The sequence below is a fragment of the Parus major genome, chromosome 4 (genome assembly GCF_001522545.3).
Source record: "Parus major isolate Abel chromosome 4, Parus_major1.1, whole genome shotgun sequence".
NCBI classification, from domain to species: Eukaryota; Metazoa; Chordata; class Aves; order Passeriformes; family Paridae; genus Parus; species Parus major.
Window position 1 is genome coordinate 4,657,249 of NC_031771.1, and position 25,559 is coordinate 4,682,807.

The 25,559-nt window shown below is 38.5% G+C and overlaps 2 protein-coding genes and 1 long non-coding RNA gene across 13 annotated transcripts in view; 1 reads left to right on the forward strand and 2 right to left on the reverse strand.

The window, feature by feature from the left end:
• Positions 1 to 33: 33 nt before the first annotated feature.
• The window catches only part of LOC107203052, an 81,443-nt gene continuing 55,917 nt past the window's right edge, over positions 34 to 25,559 (forward strand). For 2 of the 4 annotated variants that reach the window (XR_004496976.1, XR_004496978.1), the window contains exons 1-2: positions 5,619 to 5,787; positions 13,675 to 13,764. This is a non-coding gene — a long non-coding RNA (uncharacterized LOC107203052). Of the gene's footprint in view, positions 384 to 5,618; positions 5,788 to 13,674; positions 13,765 to 25,559 lie in introns of those variants that run through there. The other 2 variants (XR_004496977.1, XR_004496979.1) reach the window with 2 other exon arrangements.
• On the reverse strand, positions 1,504 to 3,503 carry FABP2 (fatty acid binding protein 2). The gene is made up of 4 exons (XM_015624378.1): positions 3,396 to 3,503; positions 2,540 to 2,712; positions 1,836 to 1,943; positions 1,504 to 1,610 (listed from the first exon to the last, which is right to left on the reverse strand). Exons 1-4 carry the CDS (start codon positions 3,460 to 3,462, stop codon positions 1,560 to 1,562), a joined length of 399 nt encoding a protein of 132 aa, XP_015479864.1. The 5' UTR covers positions 3,463 to 3,503; the 3' UTR covers positions 1,504 to 1,559.
• PDE5A (phosphodiesterase 5A) overlaps positions 8,301 to 25,559 on the reverse strand; it is a 106,136-nt gene continuing 88,877 nt past the window's right edge. For 6 of the 8 annotated variants that reach the window (XM_015624367.2, XM_019006312.2, XM_015624372.3 and 3 more), the window contains 10 exons: positions 23,740 to 23,886; positions 22,135 to 22,260; positions 20,816 to 20,910; positions 17,576 to 17,663; positions 16,357 to 16,457; positions 16,190 to 16,267; positions 15,764 to 15,827; positions 15,467 to 15,541; positions 14,907 to 14,990; positions 13,447 to 13,587 (listed from right to left, as the gene is read on the reverse strand). In XM_015624367.2, coding sequence (XP_015479853.1) covers positions 13,453 to 13,587; positions 14,907 to 14,990; positions 15,467 to 15,541; positions 15,764 to 15,827; positions 16,190 to 16,267; positions 16,357 to 16,457; positions 17,576 to 17,663; positions 20,816 to 20,910; positions 22,135 to 22,260; positions 23,740 to 23,886 — 993 coding nt within the window. In that variant the 3' untranslated portion in view covers positions 13,447 to 13,452. Of the gene's footprint in view, positions 13,588 to 14,906; positions 14,991 to 15,466; positions 15,542 to 15,763; positions 15,828 to 16,189; positions 16,268 to 16,356; positions 16,458 to 17,575; positions 17,664 to 20,815; positions 20,911 to 22,134; positions 22,261 to 23,739; positions 23,887 to 25,559 lie in introns of all 8 variants that reach the window. The other 2 variants (XM_015624366.3, XM_015624365.3) reach the window with 1 other exon arrangement.

A 25,559-nucleotide genomic window follows, 5' to 3' on the forward strand; every position in this document is an offset into this window, starting at 1 on the left:
CCTCAGGCACCGTCCCGCCCCTCCCGCCTCAGGGACAGCTTCTCCATTCCCGTCTCAGGTACAGCTCCTCCCTTCCAGCCTCAAGCACCGGCCCGCCATTCCCGCCTCAGCCAAAGCCCCTCATCCCCGCTTCAGCCAGAACACCCCCTCTTCCCGCCTCAGCCAAAGCCCCGCCATCCCCGCCTCAGCCAAAGCCCCGCAATCCCTGCCTCAGCCAAAGCCCCGCAATCCCTGCCTCAGGCACCGCCTTGAAGGGCGGGCCCTCGCGGCAAACACGCTGGAGATTGAGTGTTCCTGCCTGTCCCTCTGTTGTTGGGACAAGTGATGCTTGTGGTGTTTCCCCAGTGCTGGTGACTGACATTCCTCCCTGCTGCTCCTGCCAGGTGAGATGCGGGCATTGGGGAAGAGCAGGCAGGCGGTCAGTCCTGTCAGACCGTGCTGGTCTTGTCCTGCCACCTGAGCTGGGGCTTGTGTGGAAATAAACATTGACGAATTCGTCCCGATGCGGTTGCTTGGAGAGCAGATGATGCCCTGAAAAAAACTAGAGGACCTTTTGGGAAATCCTGAAGAAGTTTAGGATAATTAAAACTGTTTTAAGATACCCTCCTCTCCTTGAAGGTTAGCTGGAGCTTGTGCACGGAACAAGCGCGGAAAACTTCATGTAGGTAGTGTATTCTGTTGTTGTTTATTTCCACAACACACAGTTGCAGGAGTAAATAGAAATAAATGAAGTTGCACCACCTGATGCCACACTCACAGATGGGATGTGTCACCCTCAGTCCTTCCACTTTACTCCATATTGAAATCAGGGCTGTTATTTTCGTGTCCAGAAAAACGACCAGAAACCCAGGAGTGTGTGAAACAAAACCTTTCTCTTGGTAGCCATTACCCCTTTTTAGCCTCAATATTAGGAGATATTAAGAGATTTTAATAAGAAATAAGGCAGATGGCAGGCCTTCTGCTTCTGAACAGAGCTTACTTTTGTTAAACACTTAAGTGTAGCAGTTTTCCTTTGTAAGTTCTGTCAATAAAAATAAGGATGGATTTGTTGTTATACAGCAAGTATTGGTTACACATGTGCAGTAGATGAAGTATGTTCCAGATTTGAGGCAAGACAATGGCAGTACTTCCCTTATAAGTGTTGTCCCCATCTGTATGATCTCCTTTATTTTTGGTTTTCCCATGATTTTGCTCAATGTTAAATACACAGAGAAACATATAAATGCCTTTGTAAGGAAACTTAAGTCTTCATTTGAGAGCTTGTGCAAAAAATATTGAAGTTCTGTTCATGCAATATAGTTTCTGCAGCTTTTTGTATTGTGACACTTCGATAGGACTTAGAACAAAAGACATTTTAGCATTTGGCAATGGGGATTTGTTTCTTCAAGGCAAAACAGTAACATAAAGAGCTAGCCTATGTTTACAGCAGAGCTAGGTAACTGCAGCTAGGGAGGTGTTATGAGGGGATGGACAGGGAAAAAAAAACAAACAACACAGAGGAAGTGTAGAAAATGGTCTTTTATTGTTCCTTCATTCTGGTGCAGTTCTGTGTGAAGTGCTTAGCCCCTCTTGAAGATCCTCTTGGACTCAACTCCTTCATATACGTAGGTCTGTTAAAAAATTAGGAAGGAAAATCAGTGGCTGGAATTGCAAAGTTTCATTTCCCAGATACGGTTCAGAGAGTTTTAAATATTTTATAGGCAACTGAGAATTTTAACTAAAGATAAATTAAGCTATTTGGCTTGAAGAAAATATTTTCTACTTTTAGGAAAGCTCTTAAAACTTCTTTTGTTCATTTTGTTGCAAACTTGTGTGTAAATGATTTTTTAACTCACCTGAACGAGTTCATCACCCACGATTTCTCTGGTTGCTTTAAGTACCTTTCCATTGTCTTTTCTGGTAAATGTGCCCACAAGTTTATTTCCTTCCAGGGTCCAAGTACCCTGTGATGGGAAAAAAACCCTCAAATAATTTGCAACAGTTGTGACACTGATTTGGTTTAAAGGCTGTAGAATGCTTAAAGGTGAAAAAAGCTTAAAACAGTGTAATAGTGCTTTTTAGAAAGGCTGTAAAAAAGAAATTTTAATAAAAAACATTGGCTTATTTAAATACCTAATAGCCAAGCTAGGTGTTTTTTACTGGTCAATACATCTTATTTCAAATAACTGTATCAACAGAGATCTGTAATTTCTTGCAAATACCCACTCTGCACTCTAGGTGGTGGACTTGAGTATTGGAAGAAGTAAAATTGCAAATCACCCGGATTTCATCTTGTGAAAATTGCTACTTGGCTCTGCTTTTTGGGCTCTCTGGAATCCTGAGATCCATGGTACAGTGTTGAACCTCTAACAGTAAAGACTCCCTTGTGCTTTGGTGTATAAGCTGCAAGAATTCCTGAACTATCAGGTTCAGGAAAATTTAATGGAATTCAGAAGTAAAATTGAAATTAAAAACTAGGAAGACAAATTATTCATCTTGAAACTGCACATTACAAAGTCATTGTCATAAAGTAAATATTGAATTATGTAGGAAGACTTACAGAAAGTTCAGTCCCATCAGCCAGGCTGTACTCAAAGTTGACTCCCAGAGTAAATTCAATCTCTATGTTTCGGAAGTTGCTGGCTTCTTTGACATTAAATTTGTCCCCATTTTGTTGGATGGTAATCTTCAGATTATCATGGGCTCCCAGCTTTCTTTTCATCATGCCAACACCTGAAAAAATCAGTTAAATCAGAAAAAACCCCAAACCTCTGGAGCATCACATTTGTCCCTTTGAGTGAATTCTGTGTGGCCAAGTGAGTTTATTCCAGTGTTCTGACCCAAATTTTTGCCTTTTGGTTTTCATCGAGACCATCTTCACTGGTACACATAAAATACAGATCACTGTCTTAACTGGAGTGGTTAGATTTATATCCATATGATGCACAATTTGTACAAACTTTAAGTAACTATCAGGATGTTAGAATGACTTGAATCAAGTGTTTCTCTGAAATTGAAGAATGATGATTCTACCCTGTGTAGTTTTACATTTGTTCTATGTTGCCAAAATAATAATAAAAAATGATAGTTCAGCTATAGAATTCTCTTTAAAGTTTATCCAGTCAAGTTATCTGAGCCTTTCCCTCAAATCCATACTTAGAGATAATTTTTTTTCCTGAAATAAATCTGGAATTAGTTAAAATGCTTAAGATTAACAAATTAAAGTTTAATTAAAATCAGAACATTTCTCAGCATCTTCCCCCCCTACCCCAGAATATTTTGAAACTGAATGCAGAGGCAGAGCAGCCAAGAGTGAAAGGACAGGCTGGCCTGAAGGTAACTCTCAGACAGTCTGAGTTTGTATTCATCTGGAGTGATATTTTTCCTGCAGAAGGGGTTGGAAAGGTGAGCCTTACCCATTGCCTCCATGAACTTCTCATAGTTCTCATTTCTGTCAATTTTCCAAGTGCCGTCGAATGCCATGGCTGTGCCTGCAGGAGGGCTGCTCTGCAGGGACGAGTCTTTGCACAGGGAATTTATGTACTGCCTTATCTTGAGAGCAATTTACAGCATGATGTGGCTGAGTAAAGCTCAACTGCACTGACCTCTCCAAGGAGAGGTTTCCTGTAGTTTAATCAAATTCCCAGTCCTGACCACGCTGCTTGCTGCATCTTTCTTATTGCCCTCAGATCATGACAGAATCTTTATTGCTTATCTCAATGAAGAATTGCTAACCCATCCATTCTATCCACTATGTGGAATAAAAATCAGGTGTCTAGTGAAAGTAATAATTAAACTAACAGCATTGCTTGACATTTTTTATCTCAGTTGCATCTTCATGCTTGTGGTAGAGTCTTTAAGCAACTGGAGGTGATAATATTTACCCAACAGGACAAAGACAAGTCTCTATTTTGTCCTTTATAATTTTTCTGTTCTGCTCAGCATAACAAGCATGGGACAGAGGATTTACTGAATGTCTGCAGGTTGTTTCAGGAAACTCCTCTTGCTGCCTGTCTAACAGTGAGCTGTGACTATTGGGATGATAGTCTCTATTCATGTGATCACTTTTTAATATATATGTAGTTAATTCTCAGCAGCATCTACAAATTCTCTTCATTATAACACATTCAGTGAAGAAACCAGCCAGATGGAAGGTGTTCAGGCTGCTTACTGCTGAGGGTGATGAGGGAAGTGCCTCACAATGTGCATTTCACAGCAACAGTTCGGTCTTGGTGTGTAGTTTTCATATGCAGGGTTCTTTTCCCACAATTTCATGCTGGTTTTGATCACCTGAATAATTAAAAAAAATATTTCAGCCTGGGCCCTGTGCTGTGCCAATCATGCATTCCCATCTTACCCTTCAGCCAGCTCAGAAAATGGGCAGGCTTCATTCTAAGAATCAGATTATCTGATTTTATTGCACTGCTGTGTATCTTGACCTTTTTAGTTATCACTGTCAGTCTTAAGTGATCTCTGTAGTGTATACACATAAATAAAACTACTCAGTGTCGAGTTATAGTTCATCCAAGCTGCTGTTACATAACAAAACTGATAACTTCCTTTACAGTCTTGGCAGAAAGGTTCTTTCTTACAGGTTCTTTATTTTCTGCTGTATTTAGTAGAAAATTGAGTCCTAAAATAATGTGAGTTGCTCAATATTACAAAATATGACTTTGGTTTTTCTTATGTACTGGAATCATACAATCTGTTCTTCATTTGGAGTTCTTTTGTCTTCTTACAGTAGCTGGTTTTGCTTCTAAAATCACAGTTAAAATCAGTTTTATAGATTTTCTTAGTTGGAATATTCCATGACCTTTTTCCTCCTTCTGTCTCCCTCTTCCTTGTGTGGTTTTCAGAACAGTGCCTTGAAATCTTATTTTCTAGTATTGTTGTTTTCATGACAGTTTTGAAAGCTAAGGGTGTGTTCTTGGCTTTGTGGCTTTCTTCAACATGCCAGCTTCAGAAGCCTGAAAATGGACAAACTTTCTAACTTTGAAGTTTGATCTTTGGATAAGGTGGATGGCAATAAATTATTAACTTATATGGTTATGCCAACCTCATGCTGCCAACCTGTGATCATTGTAGCAAGGTGTATTGTGATGGCAATTGAGAGAGAAGTTCCAAAGATCAGGGTGACAAAAAGCCTTTTGCAGTGGGTTGTATTCATCTCTCCTGTTTATTGTTTTGTGGTTTGTATTTGAGTTGTTCTGACTAAAATTAGCTAGGACAGTAGAACTGTTGGGTTGGTTAAGGCTTGGTGCCAGCATAAACATAATATACTCATGAAAATACTGATTTATATAATGAGATATTAATTCCTTATAAAACCATGCAGATTGATTGTTCAGTATTTATGAACAATTATCATATTGATATGATAATTTATCAATTTATTCAGTTTTCTACTGAATGATTCTTCATTATGTCTTGGGATGAGTTGAAAAGATGGATCCCTTACTGGGAAGTTTCATTAAGCATTTGAACCACAATACTCAATTTTATATCAATGTGGCAAATAGTTCTATGCCAGTAAAGTCAACTTAAGCATTACAATGGGTGGCCTAGCAACCAGGAGCTTGATGGAGCCTAACTAATGCCAGGTCTTGGATAAATATTTTCAAAGTACATATTGCAGTTGGGTGTTGCATTGCAGAAGGATTACATCCTGCTTGGAGTTTTCCTACTCCAGCTGCCTGTTTGCTGAATTTCTGCTTTTATTTTGGTTCGTGGAGGATCTCCTGGATGCTTCTGATGTGGGATTTGCTCAGCAAGAGAATTCAGCATTTGAGGATTACCTAGAAATTTCCAGTGAGTATAAATCCATTTGTCTGATTAGTTAGTAGTGGGCTGTGGGTTTTAAAATTTGCTCTTAAACTGTCTGTATAGACTGATTTTTAATTCCTGTGTAATGGCTCTGATCTATAAAATGCTGCATTTTGGAGAGCTTTTTTATTGGAGAGAACTGAAGTGCAGGAGTTAAAAAGATCCAGGCTGAAAAACCCTGGAAGCAAAATTTAGGATTAAAACAGTAACAACCCTGGTATTTACTTTATCAGTTTCTGTATGCTAAAATGAATCCTAGGATTACCTAGAATAATAGAATCTGGCCTTGTTTCAATGAAAAAAGGGTGACAGTGAACAATTGCCAATAAAAATAAGTGCTTTTTCGGAAAAGGTTAAATTAATCTCTGAGTATTAGTGCCATTTGACACTTGTCACATAGTGACTGATACACCAATTGCCCTGTGGAGCTTTTTGTCAGGCTTTTCTAGAGGGTATTTAAATTTACATCTGAATATTGCTGTATTACCCAATTTCTTTCTTTGCTTACAATATGAAATGTGATCATAGTATGGGGTCAAGTTATAGTCCAGTGAACTAAGAATGTGCAGTATTGAAAGTCTGTATCAGTCATTTCAGTTTCTCCAAAATCTGAACTGCACTTTTAGCTCATTTCAACATAACTTTTTAATCACTTGAATTTAATTACTTAATTAAACTCTTTCTCTTGGTTATAATATAGCTCCAAACCCCATGAAAGGTTATTGTGATTATCTGGATTAGTGGCTTGAATCTAATTCCGTCTGTAAAATGGTGAGCTTCAGAGTTCTTCTGAGTGCAGCAGTATAGCAAGAGAGCACCCTGTTATGGCTAAGTTATTTAAATGCTTGTATTTGCAAAAGGAAAAGATGGTTTCAGATTGAAAATTTTTTCTTGGCTTGGGCATCATGTGTCTCATGTAAAAGCAGAAGAGACACCCAGGTTCTGGTGCACTTTCCAGCTCAGAAATGGACTTTCCATGTGTCCTTGATCAAATTAACCCCTGTACTTATCTGTAAAATGAACTTTCCTTTCATTAAGAAGCTCCATATATCATAAAATAAATTGCCAGTGACTTCATTAACTACTACAATAAAAGCATCCTGGATGCTTATATGTAAATGTGTGATGTGTAAACTACACTTGGTATGATTTAACCATGGATTTTACTCCTAGAATTTGATGGTGTCAAAAAAGAGAAACCTCTGTTAGCTGTAGATTTTTCAGCCATTTTGCAGCCATCATGAACTTGGGGTATTTTTCAACTGAAGCGGTTCTGAAGTTCAAAAGTGTGCTAAGAAATGCTGCTCTTCTCTGAGGGGCTGAAAAACACAGTGACTGTCAGATTCCCTAAGTCTGTCCCTAAAGCTTACTATCAGAACAAACTCACTCATGTCATTTTTTTCCTAAAAATCTTAAAGGGTGAGGTTTCATGGGAATGTGAAATGCAATAGGCATCACCACTGCTGCTAAAAATGTGGCTAGAGGAAAGAGCTTTTATCTTTTCTATTTGTTAATGAGGCATCAGATCTGTACCAAAAGAGGAAGACCTGGTGTAATGTTTGTTCACCTCTTCAACAAAAATGCCCTCGCTCAAGGCCTTGTTCTTTCCAGGGCTGGGTAAGAAATGGATCCCAGAGCTCCTGCTGCAAACACTGCCACTTCTCAGAAGGGAATTGAAACCTCCAGCAGGCCAGAAAGGCTGAGCAGCAGCACCACTGGTTGGTGAGGGGGTGGAAGGATTGTAGTCCCCACAGCAGATTGTGGCCTGATGTTTGCAGATATGCACGGGCAGTTGTGCAGTTCCACTCGTAAATTGCAGTTGGTTCGAGCAAAACAGCGCTTGTGTTTTGTGCTGAGCTAAATCCGGCCCTTCATAACTTCTTGAATGAGCCTGCTGTTTGTCAGGGGTGTACATACTTTTTGGTTTTGCCTAGAGCTAAAAAAAGTCAAGCCAGAAGTGTTGCTGTGAAGGACCTAATAGGCAAAGAACAGAAATTGCCAAGAAGCCCACTGGTCCAGAATTCTAGAAGGATCAGCAGTTTATGCAAGATGAGGCTTTGCTTGTCAAAAATATTTTTTTTTCTGAAGTTTTGGTTGAAATCACTGTGCTGACTATTTGTATCTCTCTTGCAATTGATGTTCCCCAGGAATTGATCCGTGGGGGCAGAGGATGAAGGTACATCTGTGTAACTCTTGTGTTTCCTGGTTCTGCTTTCTGTCAGAAATAAGCTGGTCTCTGACAGCTCTCAGGAGGTGCAGCTCCAGTGCTCTCTAGTGGTCACTGGCACTGAATTATTTGGTGTGGTTTTGAAACAAGAACTGCTTTAACTGCTGGCTGATCTCAGTAGTACTCAGAAGCATCTTGATATTAACAGATATTTTTCTCTTTAGGATTTCTAGGACCTAGAGAAGTTACCATGAAATATAAATTCAAAGAAGCAATGATTTGAATCAGGCATTGAAAATTCCACCTCGATAGTATCAATTATAACAAACAGTAAAATTTAACATCGTCCTTTTTATTTTAAAAAGCATGAAAACAGTACAAAGAGAAGAATGAGGAAATAAGTAATAAGCAGCAGTCTGATCACAGAAAATAAGCTGACCCTTATGTTCTCTAGCAGCTGTACAGTAAGTAGGTCTAATGATTCTCTTAAGTAATGTAACTAGCTTTATTCTAAGAAGTCATAGGACAGAAGCAAGAGAGAACACATAACATTCAGAAGACTTTAATACTGCTTAAAGGCAAAACATAATATACAGAGAAACCCCTTAACCTAGTACAAAAATACTGTGCCCAGAAACTATATATTTGTTCAGGTATTTTTAAAAGATAGAAGAATACAAATGGACAAACTCAGTGACTAGTGACTGTGATTAAGGATTTTATTAAACTGTGGTAGGAATGTATGTTAAAACTATTTACAGTGCATTTCAAACTACATTCTTTAAGAGACACATGCAGGTGTCTGCCATGTGAATACAAAGAGGACTCAAATTCTAACTTCAGTTACATCTGTAAGGTACCTTGGGCATCAGTGGGAATAGCTGAACCAGCAAAGAGCAGGTGAGGCAGCTGTCACCAAGGGTAAGGGTTTGGTCCCTCTTTACAGGTAAAAAAAATAAAGGTGGATTTAACCCATTCTTTCACTTTCTATACAGCTCCCCCTGAGGTAAATGGGAATCACAACATTGACTTCAGGTGGGCATCTGAGCAGGTGTGAGGCCCTGGCTTGCCAAGCTCGTGCTGTGGGAGTTTGTGGGAGCCAGCAATTGCAGAGCATTGTCCCATAAATACACATTTACAAACATTGGGTACTCAGATATGAGTTTCTCTATGGAAACACCCTTCCTTATGTGGAAAAGAAACTTTCCCATGCAATTTCCATTCAGCTTGCAATGACCAAGATAAAATGTCCTGCAATTAGCAAGTGTCACTAATTATCAGGACAGATTCTGTGACGTTTCTTCTTTCTGTAAAAATCCATACCGAAAAACTCAGCCCTCGCTATTTACCATACTCTGGCCAAACTTATTCTGCTATTCAAGCTTATGTTTTAAATTAGTGCAAGCCCCTGAAAATGTACAGCAGGGAACTGGGAAATAAAGCTGAAACCTTGTGGAATGTAAACTGCATGTAATTTGACATGAAGAAAAGACCTGCAGCATCACAAACTCTGAATGAATACTTCCTACATAAGTTTGCTTGAAATATGAGGTCTTTATAAAACCTTTAGAAACATGTGGATTTATTACAAGTGAGGCAATTTTTGTTCCATAAGAAGTCTTTGCTATGTTTTTATGCATAACTGGAAGAGACAGCGGCTGGATCACTCCTCTCATTTTAAGGGCATAGATCTGATTCTTCATTATCTTTCTGTATAATGAGTTGGAAAATAATTTACCTGGTAATTTTGAAAAACCTTATGTATGAGTTAGATAAGTGCCCTGAATTTGTCAGTTCATGCCACTACCAGGTAAAATGTATTGGGTTGGAATTGAAAAGATGCATGCAATTGTCAGGGGGTGATGCATATAAACAGGCTTTGGTTTTCTCTCAGAAATCAGCTATCATCAGTGAAATTAATTGTTTCCTTTTATCAGTAGCTGACTTGTACATGTGCTCGGTGAAGATATGAGTAATCTGCTCTTAACTATAAGCTGCTTCTAATTAAAAATTAACACCATCTCCAAAATCAGCATTACATTATTCCCCCCACCACCACCACTTTCTGTAACTGTGTGAGAGAACAGAAAACCTAGGGCTTCTACAGGTAGTATTGCATGTGTGGCTAATTTCTTGGAAGAGAAATGGCACCTACAAGCTCAAGAGTCTCACTGTTATTTGGAATTAGAAGAGGTAGGGTTAATCAGTAATTTGTGTGTATATTAACACAAGTAATTTTTTTCAGAACAAACCAAGAAATAAAAGTGTCCTTTAAGCATTCAGCTGTGCTGTGGAGTGAGTTTGAAAGAAAACATGTTCATATCTGAGATCAAGTAGGATGCTAACTCAGTTGTCTTCACTGAGAGGAGTATTTAGAATTAGCAGGAAAAATTGTTGTATGCAGAGAGTTAAATCTCAAATGTGACAATGGTTTCAATGGACTTAAGGCTGAACTGACAAAGTGATAAACTCCATTTCAGCTGGTTTCTTGTGTAAGCACACTGATTGTTACAACTAGACAATGTAAACTGGGGAGAATGTGTTTGAGAGCTGACTGAAATAATGAGATACACAGCTCACAATGAAATAATTAACAGCTGTGTGGCTGTAAGCCACCAGCTGGCTTGGAAAATGTTGAATTCTGAAGACAGTGAACTTCAAGCAGCAAATCTGTACCTAGTCTGGGTTGGGTTGTTTTGGGGTTTTTTTCCAATATTGTTCCCTATCTAAATTATGAAAGGAAGGAGCTGTTTCTGCAAGGGATTCAAACAAAGCCATGACATGGAACCAGCACACTCTGATTTTGCCTTCAGGCAAAGAAAAACACTTTGCAAAAAAGGCTTTGAATTTCATGAAATACAGCGCTCTATGCTTTTAAGGTTCTTAAACCAGTAGTTTAAAGGCTTTGGTTTTGTAGAAATATATACAGATACAGGAGTGTTATGATATTTAAATGTTTATTTGCTAGGGACTGTATTTATATGTATGTTCCAACATTTATGGTGGAAGGGATTCTGAGGGATAAATGTGTATGGATATGTAATTAAATATATGCACATATTGTATAACTGTTCATTTTAAGTGAACCTTTAAAAAAACGTAACATCATGCCCTTTTTTTTCAAGTCAAAGGTATGAATCCAGCACTCCTTTGTAGCATTTATAAATTTAGTTATAATAAAGCTTTGCTGAACACACAATATAGCAAAGAAATACTGGAATATTAATGTCAAAGTTACATCACTGCACTGGGATATCATCATAGTTATCTGCTGGGTTGTCACCATGAGTTACTAGTCCCAACCATAATAGCAAGAATACACCTTTATATACATATATTTTATTCCTATTTATATTAAATATGTATCTCATCAGCATAATAATTATATTTCAGTATCTCAAGCACTCAAGGAAAAGACTATACAAGGACTATGCAAATCCTGAAGCAGAGTTTTCTGTTTATCAAAAAGTACCTAAAACCTTTATTTTGGGGGTTGTGTTGGGGGGTGGGGGCAGGAATACTGCACAACAGGAGTCCTGGAATTTTTAGTGAGTGTTGAAATCCATCCTTTTTTTTTTCTTTTATTTGTTGGGGCAGAATAAGGAGAAATGCTTCTGTAGAAAAACGTTTTCAAATTCACAGCTGCAATAATTTATTATTGGTGCTCACTAGAGAAGTATGAGATAGGACTGACTCAGTGACAAATAATTTAGGTTATTGACTAAATATCAGAATACCTTATCCTACATTTAAAAAATATCAACTCTATAACTCAGTATCATCTAACATTTTGAAACCTTTGCTTCATCTTTCCTTAGCTTCTGGCATCGTTTATCTAAATGAAGAAACTGGTAAAAGGGGGAAGTTTTCCCCATCTTTCTGACCAGCTCTTATGAGTTGGGTTGGCAAGCTCCTGGGAAGAAGAATTTATTGCAGTTTCCAGTAGAATTTCCTGGTTTATTGTGATAGAACTAAATTCCCACACTTCAAAGTGCAATGCCAAAGGTGCTACTTTTGCCAAATACAATTGCTGATTTTAACTAAAAAACAGTTATTACAGATTAAAAAACTGGAACATTTTGTGTGTCTCTGTGCAGCCAAAGTTACATGTGCTCTAATGCATTTTAGACTGCTGCTGACTTTCATCTCCTTATCCTGTCTATCTGAAGGGTTGTATTCCTCTTTTGGGATTTGTCCAATGTGTATATTTTCTTTTATTGGGTCCCAATTCAAAACCATTTTTATTAATCATCTTCATTTAAATAATACACCAATTTTTTTTTTTACTAGTGCAAGTTAATTGATTTCTTACTTTTCAGAATATTAATGCGTCACATACAAATGGCAAATCCCTGTAGCACTCTGCTATTTTTGCTTTTGGTATTATTTTTTTCCTATTTCTTCCAGACACTATAATTAATCATTTTGTTAAAAATGCTTTTTAAGAGATGTTAACATGAAATTTTCTTCTAAGTGGTCAAAGCCATTTCATGGTAACACTGGCCTGAAGAATCAGTCATTGATGGTCACCAGGAGCGTGCCCTTCCTGCATCATTCTGATTCAGCTTTTCACCTCTTGCAGTCATTCTCTTCTGTCTGTGATCCAGTCTGTTGGGTTAGATGATGTTGAAATCAACTTCCAAATGAAGTTAAAACCAGCATACAAAAGCAATCCTGTTTTGTGTCCGTTTCTCTGCGTGCTCCTTGCAGCTTTCTGTGGGAGCCCTTCTTCCGTGGCAGCCTGTCGGTTACACAGGGACATCTCATCCATCTTCAAGCAGTTCCCATTGGGCTTGGATAACTCAGACACAAGACTCCCAAGATTCTCATTGCCTAGTAATTCACAGAGGTCTTAGCCAATGTGTTATTCCAGCTGAATAAATTTCTAAGACTTCCAGCTAATATGGAAAAAACTCAAACCCTACTGGGTGCACAGATTTTGGGGCTTTTCACCTCAAAGCCCAGTTCTGCTTTCTGAGAGAGGTTAGCAAGTTTATGCTGGAATAGGCACCCCAGAGCGAGTCCCAGTCTTTCCTCTGAACCTCTGGAAAGAGAACAGGCAAGACTGCTCAACACTTTTATAACACAACACAGCAAGATGGGAAGAGGGAGAGAAAAGGTGCAAAATGCAGTAGTCTTTCAGATACTGGCCACAACATGATCACTAAACAACTATGTACATCTGTAAAGCAACAGGCTCTCAAGCACAGTCAGTGCCTGCACCAGTACCTTCTTGTGGGGTGGGGGAGCAAAAACCACCCCTGCAGGTCTTTTTCTATCTCAGTCAGATGTAATAAAAGAAACATACTGTCTTCAGATAATCTTGGCATCTACACAGTCATGCTATATCTTGAAATGTGAAAAAAATAATACAGCAGTGGCAAAACATAAGCCAAATTCATACAGTGTTTAGCAAAATGTAGTACTCCCCTATTACTGTGTCTCCTACGTGAACTTGAGCTTGTGGTGGTGAAATTGGCATCTCAGTTCCGTTTGCCTTGGTTGCTTTCTCCATTAATCAGGTTCTCTTGCTGCTCAGCCAAGGCTTGCCATTTCTGCCTGTTTTTTCTGCAGCCATCCAGCAAAGGGGAGCAGGCCTCTGAGACGTGCGTTAGGGCCTGAAATAAATTGAGAACATGGAAAACAGATTGCATTCAATTTTTAATTTAAGAATGGAGAATGAAACATGTCTCTCGTTTTTTCAGATTTCTCAACTCAGGAGAAGACTTGTAGATCATTAACTGCACTGGATACCTAACACAAGATCTGGGTACAATTTGGATTGGAATCACTTGGTAAGTGTACATTAGTACATATTTCAGAGTAAATAATTCCAGTTTTTCTAGTTGTTTCATAAATGGAAAGGTAAAACTCTCCCCTGGCAGGAAGAAATATAGATGTTCAGGCTCTAGAACTGTGGGAATTCAAGCCTGCTCAGGTGTTCTGTTAAAGAGTTTTCTGTTTGTCCAAACTGTGCCTTTCTCCTACTGTAGAAAGTTTTCTGAGGCTGCAAAGCAAAGGCTGCCTTATTTTCCTGACAGTTTCCACAGCACAGAAACACTTGATTTTCACAGACAGCAGGTAGTAGCTCCCTTTCTTTATGCCTGTTTCCTTTGAACTAGTGAAAGGGCATTCTTTTTAGAAAAGTTTCTTGTGTCAGAGAGAAAAATTCAAGTAGTCATGCTGTTCCTTGCACTGGAAGGTTCTTAAGAATTCGGTTATCTGTTAATCCCCTTTCTTTCTCTCACCTTGGTTTCTGTAAAATACTTGCTACAGTTCAAATGAACAGACTTTCACTCTAATGTTGTACTGGTTGAAAAAAAACAACAACCCAGAAATCATTATGTTGTGCTTCACACTATATTTGGCCAAGCAGTTTCTCATACAGTTTGTAACCAAGGCAAAAAAAACCATTTCAATGAATTATCTCATGCAATACTTTGGTGTGTGATGAAAGAGAAGAAAAAGAATGGATGGGAAGTGTTGGGTCAATTTCCAATACATAGCATATCACCTTTTGTATGACAAATTCTGAATTCTTTAAAATTTCTAAACATTTTCCATCAATACACTACCTGGATACCATTCTTTCCCTAGAGATCAAAGCATTAGTTTTGTGACTTGCCCTGATAAGCCAGCATGTAACACCAATTGCACAGAGGAACAAGGTTTAAAAAAACTGTGAAAAACTGTGAAAAAATACATTAATCAGACAAATACATAACTAATTATAAATACGAAAATAATAATTTCTTCAATGAATAATTATTGAGTTATGAATAATTTCTACATATGAACCACATGTAATATAAAATAAAAAATATTTTCTAACTAAGGGGCTAGTTTTTAATTTGATTTTTATTCCAATTGTAAATCTGTGTCTACCAGTGAACAGCTCTGGTTTCAGAGACTTGCTGTTCTTCCTTAGGCACCATACCTCATACAGCTGCAAACAAACAGCATCTATGAATCCAACCTGCATGCTGGGAATTTTGTTTTTCTTCTCTCTGTTCATTAGATCCTGCAGATAATAAGTAAACAAGCTCTGTGTTTAAATGCATTAAATAAAAAACCAAAAGCAAAGACAATCTGGAATTAAAAAGCAGCACCTTAAACAGCACAGCAAGCTCAGCACAGTGGGGGAACATTACAGGTGTTATAATGAAGGGAATTGGACTGCATGACTTCCCTCTGGAGATTGGCTTTGGGTTGACAGAGCCGAAACAGCCAGGCAAACTTACTGGGTTTGGATAGCTGCAAATAGGTACCAATTTACGAATGTATTTCAGAGCCAGTTTAGTAACACTGACTTAGAGGAAATAATACTGCCTGTTCTTCTGGTTCACAGATAATGACACTTTATTGGTGTTTTGGAACCACAGAACAAAACTGACTACTAGGAAGCCAGGGAAGGAGCTGGTCCTCTGTTGGGGTAGTGGGAGAAATTTTAGGTGCCATTTCCAAAAGACATTTTGCAAGAGGTGATTCTGCACTTACCGTGGGTTCTATGTTGAGTTCCTTCCGCTCTTTATCTCCTTGATCAAAGAACTCAGTAGCCACAAGCTCAGCAATCTGTAAGAGATTTCACTCATTGAGAGCTCTAAAAGTTTCCTTGCTACCTTTAAACAAGAGTGGTTCCTACCTCTCTCTCCTTAGAATTTATCATATTAGCCCCCCAGACATTGTGAGACTCCAGCTCAGCATTCCACCACTGCCTTTGCAATAAGAACTGGGTGGAGGAAATGAACTTTAATGCAGTTTGCATTTAGGAAATCTTAAAAGTTAAGCACGTACCCGTTGCTGAACGGGCCATGGTTTGGTTATGGCTGATAAGTCACAAGCAGTCATCAGCATTGCTCTGCAGAACAAACAGAAAGAAAGGGATAAATTAATCTATGTGAAATGTATGTTGTCACCAAGCTGAGGACTAGTAAAATAGAATATAGAATTTCAAGGAACATTAAGTCAGAAAAGTGAAATTAATGAAAGTTCTAAATGTAACTCCTTCACATGCTATTTAACAAAGTTTCTTATACAGAAAAGGTTTTACACTTAGTATTTCAGACCCAGGGACTTCAGTGACCTATGTGACAGGCCCAGCTTGTACAGACCCAGAGCACAAAGACCTGCTGGGTTTAATGAAGATCACAGCAACACAGCATGGGAAATTTGGTACCCAGTAATATTAACTGACTTCTTGATTCACCTGCTTTTACTTACAAAAATAGCTCCTTTTGTGAGGGATCTTCCCAATTAAACTGCTTCTTCCTTAAAAGTTCGAAAAATTCTCCTCTCCTCCTTTAAAAGAAGTTAAAAGATTTAGCAGGATGCTGACACGATGCTAATATCCAGCAGTGATTATCCAGGCAAAGCTTCCTCTGACTTACTTGATGTATAGTGCCAGGTCTGTGGCAAGAATGGCTTGTTTTATCATTTTCAGTGTAGCCTTGTATTCTTCAATGGAAAGGCTGCTGAGAATCTGATTTCCCTTTACAAAAAAAAGCCAAAACCAGTGCTATCAGTAAAATGGGCAGCAGCACACCAGTTTGCTAAAGTGTCTCTAAGTTACCAAGTCATTACGAGTCACTTGCTGATTTCTGAGGTCATTCTTTTACCCTCCTTCCTCTTGCAGATCCCCTAGTTTAAAAATAGAAATTCCAGTCTTCTTGAGCAATGGCAGAAAGCCGCACAGTGGCGACATCATCACTGACTATTACAAAATGAAACTGCAAGCAGAGCAACATCAAAGCCTTCAAGTCCATTTCATTCATTAAAATTAAATTTGTCACTGGCTGTATCACAGCTTTTCCTTCCTCTTCCTTCCCCCTCCCCTGAAGCAGAGGAATTATAACAGATTCCTGTACCTGCCCATGCACCTCTAGCAAATTAAATTATTTTCATTTTATGAAGCAGCATAAATAACAAGTTATTAAACAGAAATATGAGCTCAGCAGCCCCGTGTTAAACCAAAGCACTGCAGAGCTGGTGAAGTGGAACTCGCCTCCACTGTTTTCCCCTGTTTACCTACCTGAACAGCAAAGGCTCACTGCAATACAAAGGATGCCAGAAGTACCTCAATCTGTGGCACAAAAGGAGCAGTCCTTTGAAAGGACCGTGAATGCTAAATAACAGGTCTTGAGAATTAGTTAATAGCATCAAAGAAGAGGAATGTAGTTTCATTTACATATTTACTAAACTTAGGTTTGGCTTCATTTTGGAATGTCAGCAGTGTTTGGTTTGGTCTCATCAGGGCTGCTTTGTGTATGTGTAGGCTGGAATGTTTTTTTGAAAGGAGAGGAAGGACTGGTGTTTGTTTGGTGGTTCCTAAGAGGTCATGAAAATGGCAGCAAAGCCTTTTGTTTCCTTTGGTCCAAGGAAGCAGGTACTCAGAAGGATGTTAGCAAGGCTTCCCTTATCAGGCAGCACTTGGAAGGCTTTGGTGGCACTCAGCAACAAAACTGTGATTTCCATGTTGCTGCCTTTGCTTTCTTTACCCAAAAAGGAATAAAGAGCACTTAAGAACATGTAAGGGTGGGATTCTATCCAGAGCCTAAAAATAGAAAGTAGAATAGTTTCCTTCAGCATACACAGGAATGTGGCACTCACTGGACTATTCAGGATCATAAGGCATTGATCAAAATGATGATGCTCCATGATTGAGTGGCAATACAGCTGAGCCAGTGGATGTTCACTTCTGAAGAGGAAAAAGATGGAGAAAACAAATTAGACAAACATATTAATCATCCAGAAATAACTTCCTTTTAACATCCTCTTTGTAAAAATACAGATAAGAAGTTAATGCTGCTTTGTCAGAGCACTGACAGCTCTGGTTTTCTGCCTTCTCTACCTGTAGAGACCAGCTACATGCAAGGAGTGAGAATGTAATACTAAGTTTCAAAAGGAGTGGAAGTTCCTTTATAGGAAGCAAAGGTGACACAAAGAGTTCATTCTCAAGCACAATTTAGGAGACATGTCCTTAAACACCTGCCTGGAATATTTAGTCAGCTCAGCTGCTCAACTTGTAAGTGATAATGCAAACCTAATAGGAAACCCACTGATACCAATGGAAAAATTCCTGCTGACCTCTGCAATGTGGTGCTGGGCCCAAAATGTTGATCAAGTAATTTCCTACTGTTAGTAACTGTAATGGTGTTTCATCATCATTCATTGTTACCTACCCTTTGCCCAGGGTAAAATCCAAAAAGGAAACTGCTTAGAGGCCAACAGTGACATTGATTCTATTACAGGCAGTGAAAAATAGCAGGAAATCAATTGTAGGCACAGAACATAAAAATACTTTAATGCAAAAAACTTAAAAATATCTTAGTCTAGAAAATAGGATTTATTGTTTGAATTGCTTTAGTCAAAGCTCCCTCACAGAAGCTCCTCCTCTCTTGAGGATTTTCAATTTCTCCCTGTTTTTTGCTGCTCTGTCTTTATTTTCAACCCCTGGTCCCACATCACTCATGTCATCTCTTCAACTAAATCTGGATTCTTCTGGAAATTTATTTTGCTGATGATCCTGGACCTATTACTCTAATTATAATCTGACCTACAAATGTTTCATCATGTCAGTACCTCTTTTTAACATGTAATTCCATGAGATTTTCTGCATGGTTAAGGACCATTCACGTGGCTTAGTGGGTGCAGGATTGGGTCCCTGTGTGAGTGAGTGCACACAGGCTGAAATAAAAGTCATAAGAGAAGACTCTGGGGATTTAGGAAGCACAAAAATGTGGAGAGAAAGATGGAAAAACAAACAAAAACACAGAAAGGGAGATTAAAGGATGCAAGCCCCTGAGGAATATGGGCTGGCTGCCCAGCACCTCCTCTGAGACCACCACAGAAGGGGCGTAGAGCAAATGTACTCATGTGTTTCTGTAAGGAAACAAACCACAGGATGGTGCCAACACATGCTGGGTGAAATTCCCATTGAATTAAGTGGGATGCATATTGTGTGTCCCAGAGTTCATCCTGACTGCAGAGAGAAATATGTGAGAAATCTCTTAGGTTATCTTCCCAAGTACTGCTCCAAACTAGAGCTTGCTTGGTTCTCGCAGACCCTGGCTAGGGCTGGAAATAAATTCAGGTCCAGATTCTGTAGTGGCACTTCTGTCAAACCCCCACTCCAGGCCAAAGGGCACCGTGCCTTTCTGAGCACAGGGGTTTGGTTATGCAGCTTTCTGTGCTTCCTACTTTGCATGTGGGATTGGAGCAAAAAGAAAATAATGCCCCCCTGCATAATTACCAAAAGGCCTTCAAGCAGTTCCCCTTCTGTAACTTCTACTGCCAGGACCGTTTCAATTTTTGAAACCCTGCTGCTTAAGAAAAAGAATCATACACTGAATATCCACTTTTCCTGCTTCAAAGGAAAAAACAAAAGGGATTTGTTCCTAGAAATAAAAACTTTTGTATTTAGGTTTAAAAAAAAAAAATGTGGAACTTTCTGTTGAGAAAGGAATTACTAAGCTATAGCCATCTCAGCTTTACAGCATGTGTAAATGTTAGATTTTGCTGTCTATGACACTTTCCCAGGACATTTTTGAGAGGAGATGACGCATCTCCAGATGTCTTCCAGGAAATTTATTTTTAAATAAATAAAGCAGAAATAGCTAACTAGTTCAAATCACTGCGAGGCTACAGTTACTGCTGGAATCCTCTATTACCAAACTAGAAAAAGGTCACTCTTCTAATGTTCTAATGTTGTGGAGTTTGGTTTTTCTTTTCTTTACACATCAGTTAGTGCTACCCCAAACATATAATTGTGAAATGCAGGAGTTCTGCTTCAGCTTACTTATTTTCTGTCTTTCAGTATTCTGTACCTTAAACAAGCTTTTCCTCCCCTACCATCTTATTTGACACACAGTGACAACAGCAGGCCACTTCTTCACAGGTCACTTCAAAACCATCCTCCAGCTCTGCCAGAAGAAGATACAAGCACACATTTCTGGCTCCCTTTTGCCCATCTCTGATCACACCAGGACACACTGCCACATCACAGGAATCACATTAAGCCAGGGCTTTAAAGCAACTGAAGACTCGTATGTTGTTATTTGAAGTGATACCAAATTGGGCAGATTTGAAACTACTAGTAAATTCTAAAAACACCCAATATCTTCAGTTCAAAATTAAAATATGGAGAAAATTTTAGACTTGTTCAGATATTTCATTTTGATAATTTGAAACCGAAATATTTTGTTTAGTAAAAATATTTTTTCAATATTTTAAATATACTTTGCCTTTTTTTATTGTAAAGGCCTTTCTGTAATTCTAGATTGGATCAAAGTTAAAAAGTACAGGTAACCCACAATCAGTGCAGAACAGCCATACATTTTAAATGTGATTTTAACCATGTAGCTTATTCTAAACAACTTAGAATTCTTGAAAAATGTGCCTAAACCCAGAGTAAAACAATCTGAGTTCAAAACAGTGGGGAGACACCTTTGTATCAGAGGGCTGCAGATCTCAGTGCTGTGCTGGCCTGGATGAGAAGGGAACAGCTGGGTTGGGCAGGGAGTGATCTGAAAAGCTGCATGTTTCCTACACGCCGTCCCTTGGAAGCTGAGGCCTTTTGCTGGCACTTTGTGGGAAATGGGGGAGGAGAGCTGAGGAATGGGAGCAGGAAAATGCTGTCCCTGCACAGCAAAGGGTTCACTTCATCTGCCATCATAGTTAGGCAGCATCTTTGGACTTGTGAATGGTTCTGCCTGTTCCTGCACTTTCTGCTTTGTGAAAAGCTGCTCCTTTGCACAGCCCCACATCATTAAAGCAGTCAGTTTGTACCTAATTTAGCTCTGTACTTGTTCACTCGCTTGTTTTTATTTAACTTCTCTCAGAACCGCTTACCTTTGTATGTAAGAGTTGTTCACTCCCCTGTGATCCAGATCGTGGCTCAGAGTTGCTATCAGCAAAGCCAGCGTTTCTAAGTCAGTCAGTTTACTCTGTATGTGAAGAATAATGCCAAAAGTGACTTGGGGGTTTATTTAGTGGAATTTGTTTTATATCTGAGACCTGTTCTTGGTGCAGTCAAAAGACTGTTTGGCAATGATAGATTTTATGTTTCTGCTAGGAAGATGCATCTCCCAATGCTTGCCTTTGCCCTCAAAGTAGAAAAAAATTGAGTTATGTTCAACACTGTTCAGACTCCAGAATCTAGGCCAGGAGAATCAGCAGGGAATGAATCCAGTGTAGTTAAGAATAAACAATTTATGGAAATTGCAGTGGAGACTGTCAGGATTCCAAAAATAGCAGGCCAACCATCAGGATCATCAGGGATTGCTCGACCGCACACAGCAAAACTACCATGTCCATTCCAACAGGGAAGGAAGATGGATGTCCTTGCTGGTGTCTCTTCCAGCACCTTTTGTCATTTTCATTAGTGAGATAAAGTTTGTAGAGGAAAGAAATGCTTCTTCCTCATTGGTATTGGATTTTGGCCTAAAAATGGGATTTTTATTTATGCTCTCAGAAGTGCTTGCCCTAAAGTAGTATAAACCAACTAGTAACACCAAAGTGAGCAAACACATTTATTCAGAATGAACAGAAACATTCAGTTTCCTACAAGAATATAAAACAAAAACCTAAAAACATGTTTTGGAAGAATCTAGAATCAGTATCTCACTTATTTAGATGATCATCTAGCCCTAATCAGAATGATCAGGTTATTTTTAAAATTATTAGGAGTCTTTTTAAGTGAAAGGTTGAAAATTTGTTCAAAAGCATTGGAATGAACATTTATTTATTTCTATGTTTTTATGGTCTGTTGTTTATCTAAAGCTGTACTCAGCTTTGCATTTGAACTTAAAAAAATTCCTGCTGAAAATTTTAAGGAAACATCCTGAAAATGGGTCAGCCTTTTCTTCTCCACTTTTCTGACTTGCTTGTAGCATAAGCATTAACTTTAAAAAAAGGATATAACCACGTACATGCCTTATTTGAGATATTCCCATTGGGAACATCCCGATCAGCACTTCCAGAGGATTTAACTGAAACAGGGAACAAAAAAACCGCGGCTGCAGTTTCACAAAACAAGCCCTCATAGCCCAAAGTCCTCAGCAGATGATTCCACTGGCAATACCATGGAATAATGAACATCTTATTGACATGACAATCAGAACTGGTGCATCATTAGAGAATTTGTCTTAATAGAGGAACTGGAAATGTACCTGAATTTTCCCAGATTTCAGAGCAGCAAACATGCACTGTGCTGTGTTAAAGGCGTGTCTCCAATTGTGATAAGCAACATTCTTCCGATAGTTTTTCTTCACACTTAAAATCCATCTGCAGAGAACCTTTAAGAAACAGCATCACATAGATTTGTTTTCATAAGAACAGATTTCTAATACATTCAAACTTTCTTAATCCCCCACTTGGAAGCTCTCTTACTGAAAAAAAAAAATCCATTTAACTCAATTTTAAGTTCAAATATAACACCCTTGTAATTGTGAACACAGATAAGAACAGGCTTACACCCACTAGTACAGCTCCTAATTGAGTGTGTAATACTTATGGCTTTGGGGCTTTATTACCAATGGCTGAATGTTCATATTAGAAGCACTGTTGTTAACTCAGAAACTGAGGTTTGTTGAGATACCTGGGAGAAAAAAATCTTTGTTTATAAAGACATATTTGATAGAGAAAATTTATTTAGTTATTTAATCATCTTAAGAGCTGTTCTGAAAATGAACACGCAGCTTTTTCCTCCTATCAGCTTGTTGAATCCCAAACAGAACTGGACTTTGGAAAGCAAGTAAATATGATAGAAGGATTACTACATTGCAGGGTAGTTTCTTTTTCTGTGCAGGAGGAAAGCGTGTCCTGGATGTTTTACTCAACAGTATTAAAATTTAGGGTTATAATTTTTATACATATATGTGTACATTTATTTTCCTTACCTGTTTTATTTTTTTTTTGTAAGGAAGTGACAGATATGAAGTTCAGGTAGTAATTTGAAGTTGGGACATGTTTGTTAAGGTTGTTGACCTTACTACAGAGGTGAAGCTAAGTACGAGGATATTCTAGAGATCAGATTAGGTAATAGAGCACTTTTGGCCCTTGAACACTACTAATCTAAATTGGTCTATAAACTGCTGATCTAGAAAATAAATACATGTTTTCTTTAACTAATGTGTTTGCCTATGAAGCCCTACAAATTTTGCATTTTGATAGAAATTTTGAATGCTTTGTTGAAAAGGTTGTAAAGCAAAAATAAGGTATTTAGAAATGAAGGTTTCTACAAACAGATGTTGTTTGCACTGAGTGGAAGAAGCTGGAGAGATTTTCTGTTTTACCTGTCTTGATCACCTCGGACAGATGAGGGAAATACCCAGAGCCCATCCAAGTTTATCTGCTTCAGTCTTTACTATCTCCATAACCATGAACTTCCACCTAATCTTTAATCTATTATTTTGTAGGAAAAGAATAAGATAATTACTATCTCATATGGACGTAGTGAACAGTGCTATTGTCCTCCTAGTAAGAGTTTTTCACTTCCTGAGAAGTTGCTATCCTCTCCCTTCTCAGTATTCTGTTTTCCAGTCCATTAATCATAGACTTAAATAGATTAAAATGAATAGATTCAATTATTAAAATTATTAATCCTCCAGTAAAACCCAACTGAGGACAGACCCCAATTCTTCATATACCTTCCTAGTTTGTTAATTACTCTTTAATACAGATGTCCAGTTCTATTTGCTGTGGGATCATTTCACTGCTCTGAACTCCTAATAATTAAGCTTTTTCTGTGGGGCAGTACTTGGCAGCAATCATACCTCGTGTTTCATTTGGAAATTTTGCACCAGGTTGAGGTCTGTGAACATTCGAATTGTGCACAGCGTTGTTTCAAAGTCTGACAGCTCAAAGTCACTGAAGTAGAAGTCAGTCAGGTTGAGAGTTTGTGCAGATGGCACTACAGCAGCCTGGAGAAGAATGGGAGAACACAGCTTAGCTTTTTAGAGAAAACAGAACAAATACCTGCTTTTTCAACAGACTAATTAAAAAAGAGACACTAAATCGTACCTTCACGTGATACTGAAAACTGATGATTGCTTCTCATTTACTTCCCCATGCTTCTCTTATTTAACATTACTTTATTACCTTGGGTTTAACAAGCACTTTTCCATAGATCAAGGGAATAAGGATGGAATTACCTGGTCAGTCTGGTTATCTGAATCACCTGAGGCAAATTGTAACCAAAAGTATTGATGAAATTGGGAGAATGAGAAAATAAGGCAGTGGAATTATATGTTTGTTTTTATGGGTGTGGAGACAGCAAAATCTGTAACTGTTGGCATTTTTCTAAAAATGGTGAGGAAAGAGATGTCAGTAAAACAGATTTGCTAACAGAATCCACATTCAGCACGATGGGAGTCAGAACATGTCCACAGGCAGAGTTTTCTCAGGGCTAGAAACCTGAAAAATTAAAGTTCATCTGTGATCAGTAATTTTTAAAACCCATGGTCCGTGGTTTGGGTGCAGATTGCATGCATCCATAAACCTTCAATGTGAAATTTGAGATTACAAGGTAAACAACACACCTCCCCATCCTATGCTTTTAAATCTGAATTTTTAATTGTCCTTAATATCTCCATGTATTGCATCCCTTTTCTAGGTATAAAATAGGGAATATTTCTGTCCTTCAAAATACCTGTGCTGAGGTTATGCTAAATCTTATATTAACTCTCATACTAACAAAATAAATACTAAGTCTTATACTATAGAACAAAATTTAGTATCATTTTCTGCAGCAGAATAAAAGCTGGGGTTCTCAGTGCTGCTGCTTTAGAGCTGTTTCACCTCAATATGAGTGTGGTTCAAAGAAAATCAGGTAAATCTGAAATGGTAAAGGAGATAAATCTTTGTGTTTATCTTCCTCTTGGTAATTATAAGGGAAAACATTTCTCCAGTGTGGGAAGCTGTGTCCCAGAAGGCTGAGGAACAGGAAAGGAACCATTTGTCAAGATCTACAATATTAGTACCTGAAACATGCAAATCCATAGAATTATGGCTGGCAGCCTCTGTTCCATATCAGTTCACTGTCCTCTCCCTTGTGTGTCAGGATCAGGAAGTCACAGGAGGTTATGAAAAAGGGTATTGACACAGGGAAAAAAATGCACCATTCTTACACACTTCTTGTGGCAGTAATTTTGTGTCCCTGTTTGGATTCATGTGGGATTTCAGCTGTGAGCACGTGAAAGGCCTGCATGTTCAGTGGTAAATAATGCAACCGTTCAGCAAAGCTACTGACATATTTTTGAAAAACCTCAACTGCAGGCTGGGATTTCACAAGGAAAGGGGCTGGAAGGAGACAGAAGGAGCTCAAAAGAACACCTCACACCTCACTTCATTCATAATTTATCTTTCCCTTCCTTGATCTCCTGCCTTTTACAGCCACAACAGTAAGTTTCATTTCAGCTGAAGCATAAAACCCCCCCTGCACTCTATAGCAGTTTATAGTGTTGTTTAACCGGATTAACTATTTCCTTTTTCACTTACTGAAGCCACTAGAGCCTCTGCCTCCTGTTTTACAGCACAAAAGTTCATCAGCTATTTTAATTTCAATTTATTGAGCCATGGTTTCTGTAAATACATT

Coding starts and splice junctions, on each gene's coding strand:
- FABP2 (XM_015624378.1), bottom strand. CDS start 3,462: ATGGCATTCGACGGCACTTGGAAAATTGACAGAAATGAGAACTATGAG. Junction 2,713..3,395: donor GAAGTTCATGGAGGCAATGG/GTAAGGCTCACC, acceptor TGATTTTTTCAG/GTGTTGGCATGATGAAAAGA. Junction 1,611..1,835: donor TGGGTGATGAACTCGTTCAG/GTGAGTTAAAAA, acceptor ATTTTTTAACAG/ACCTACGTATATGAAGGAGT.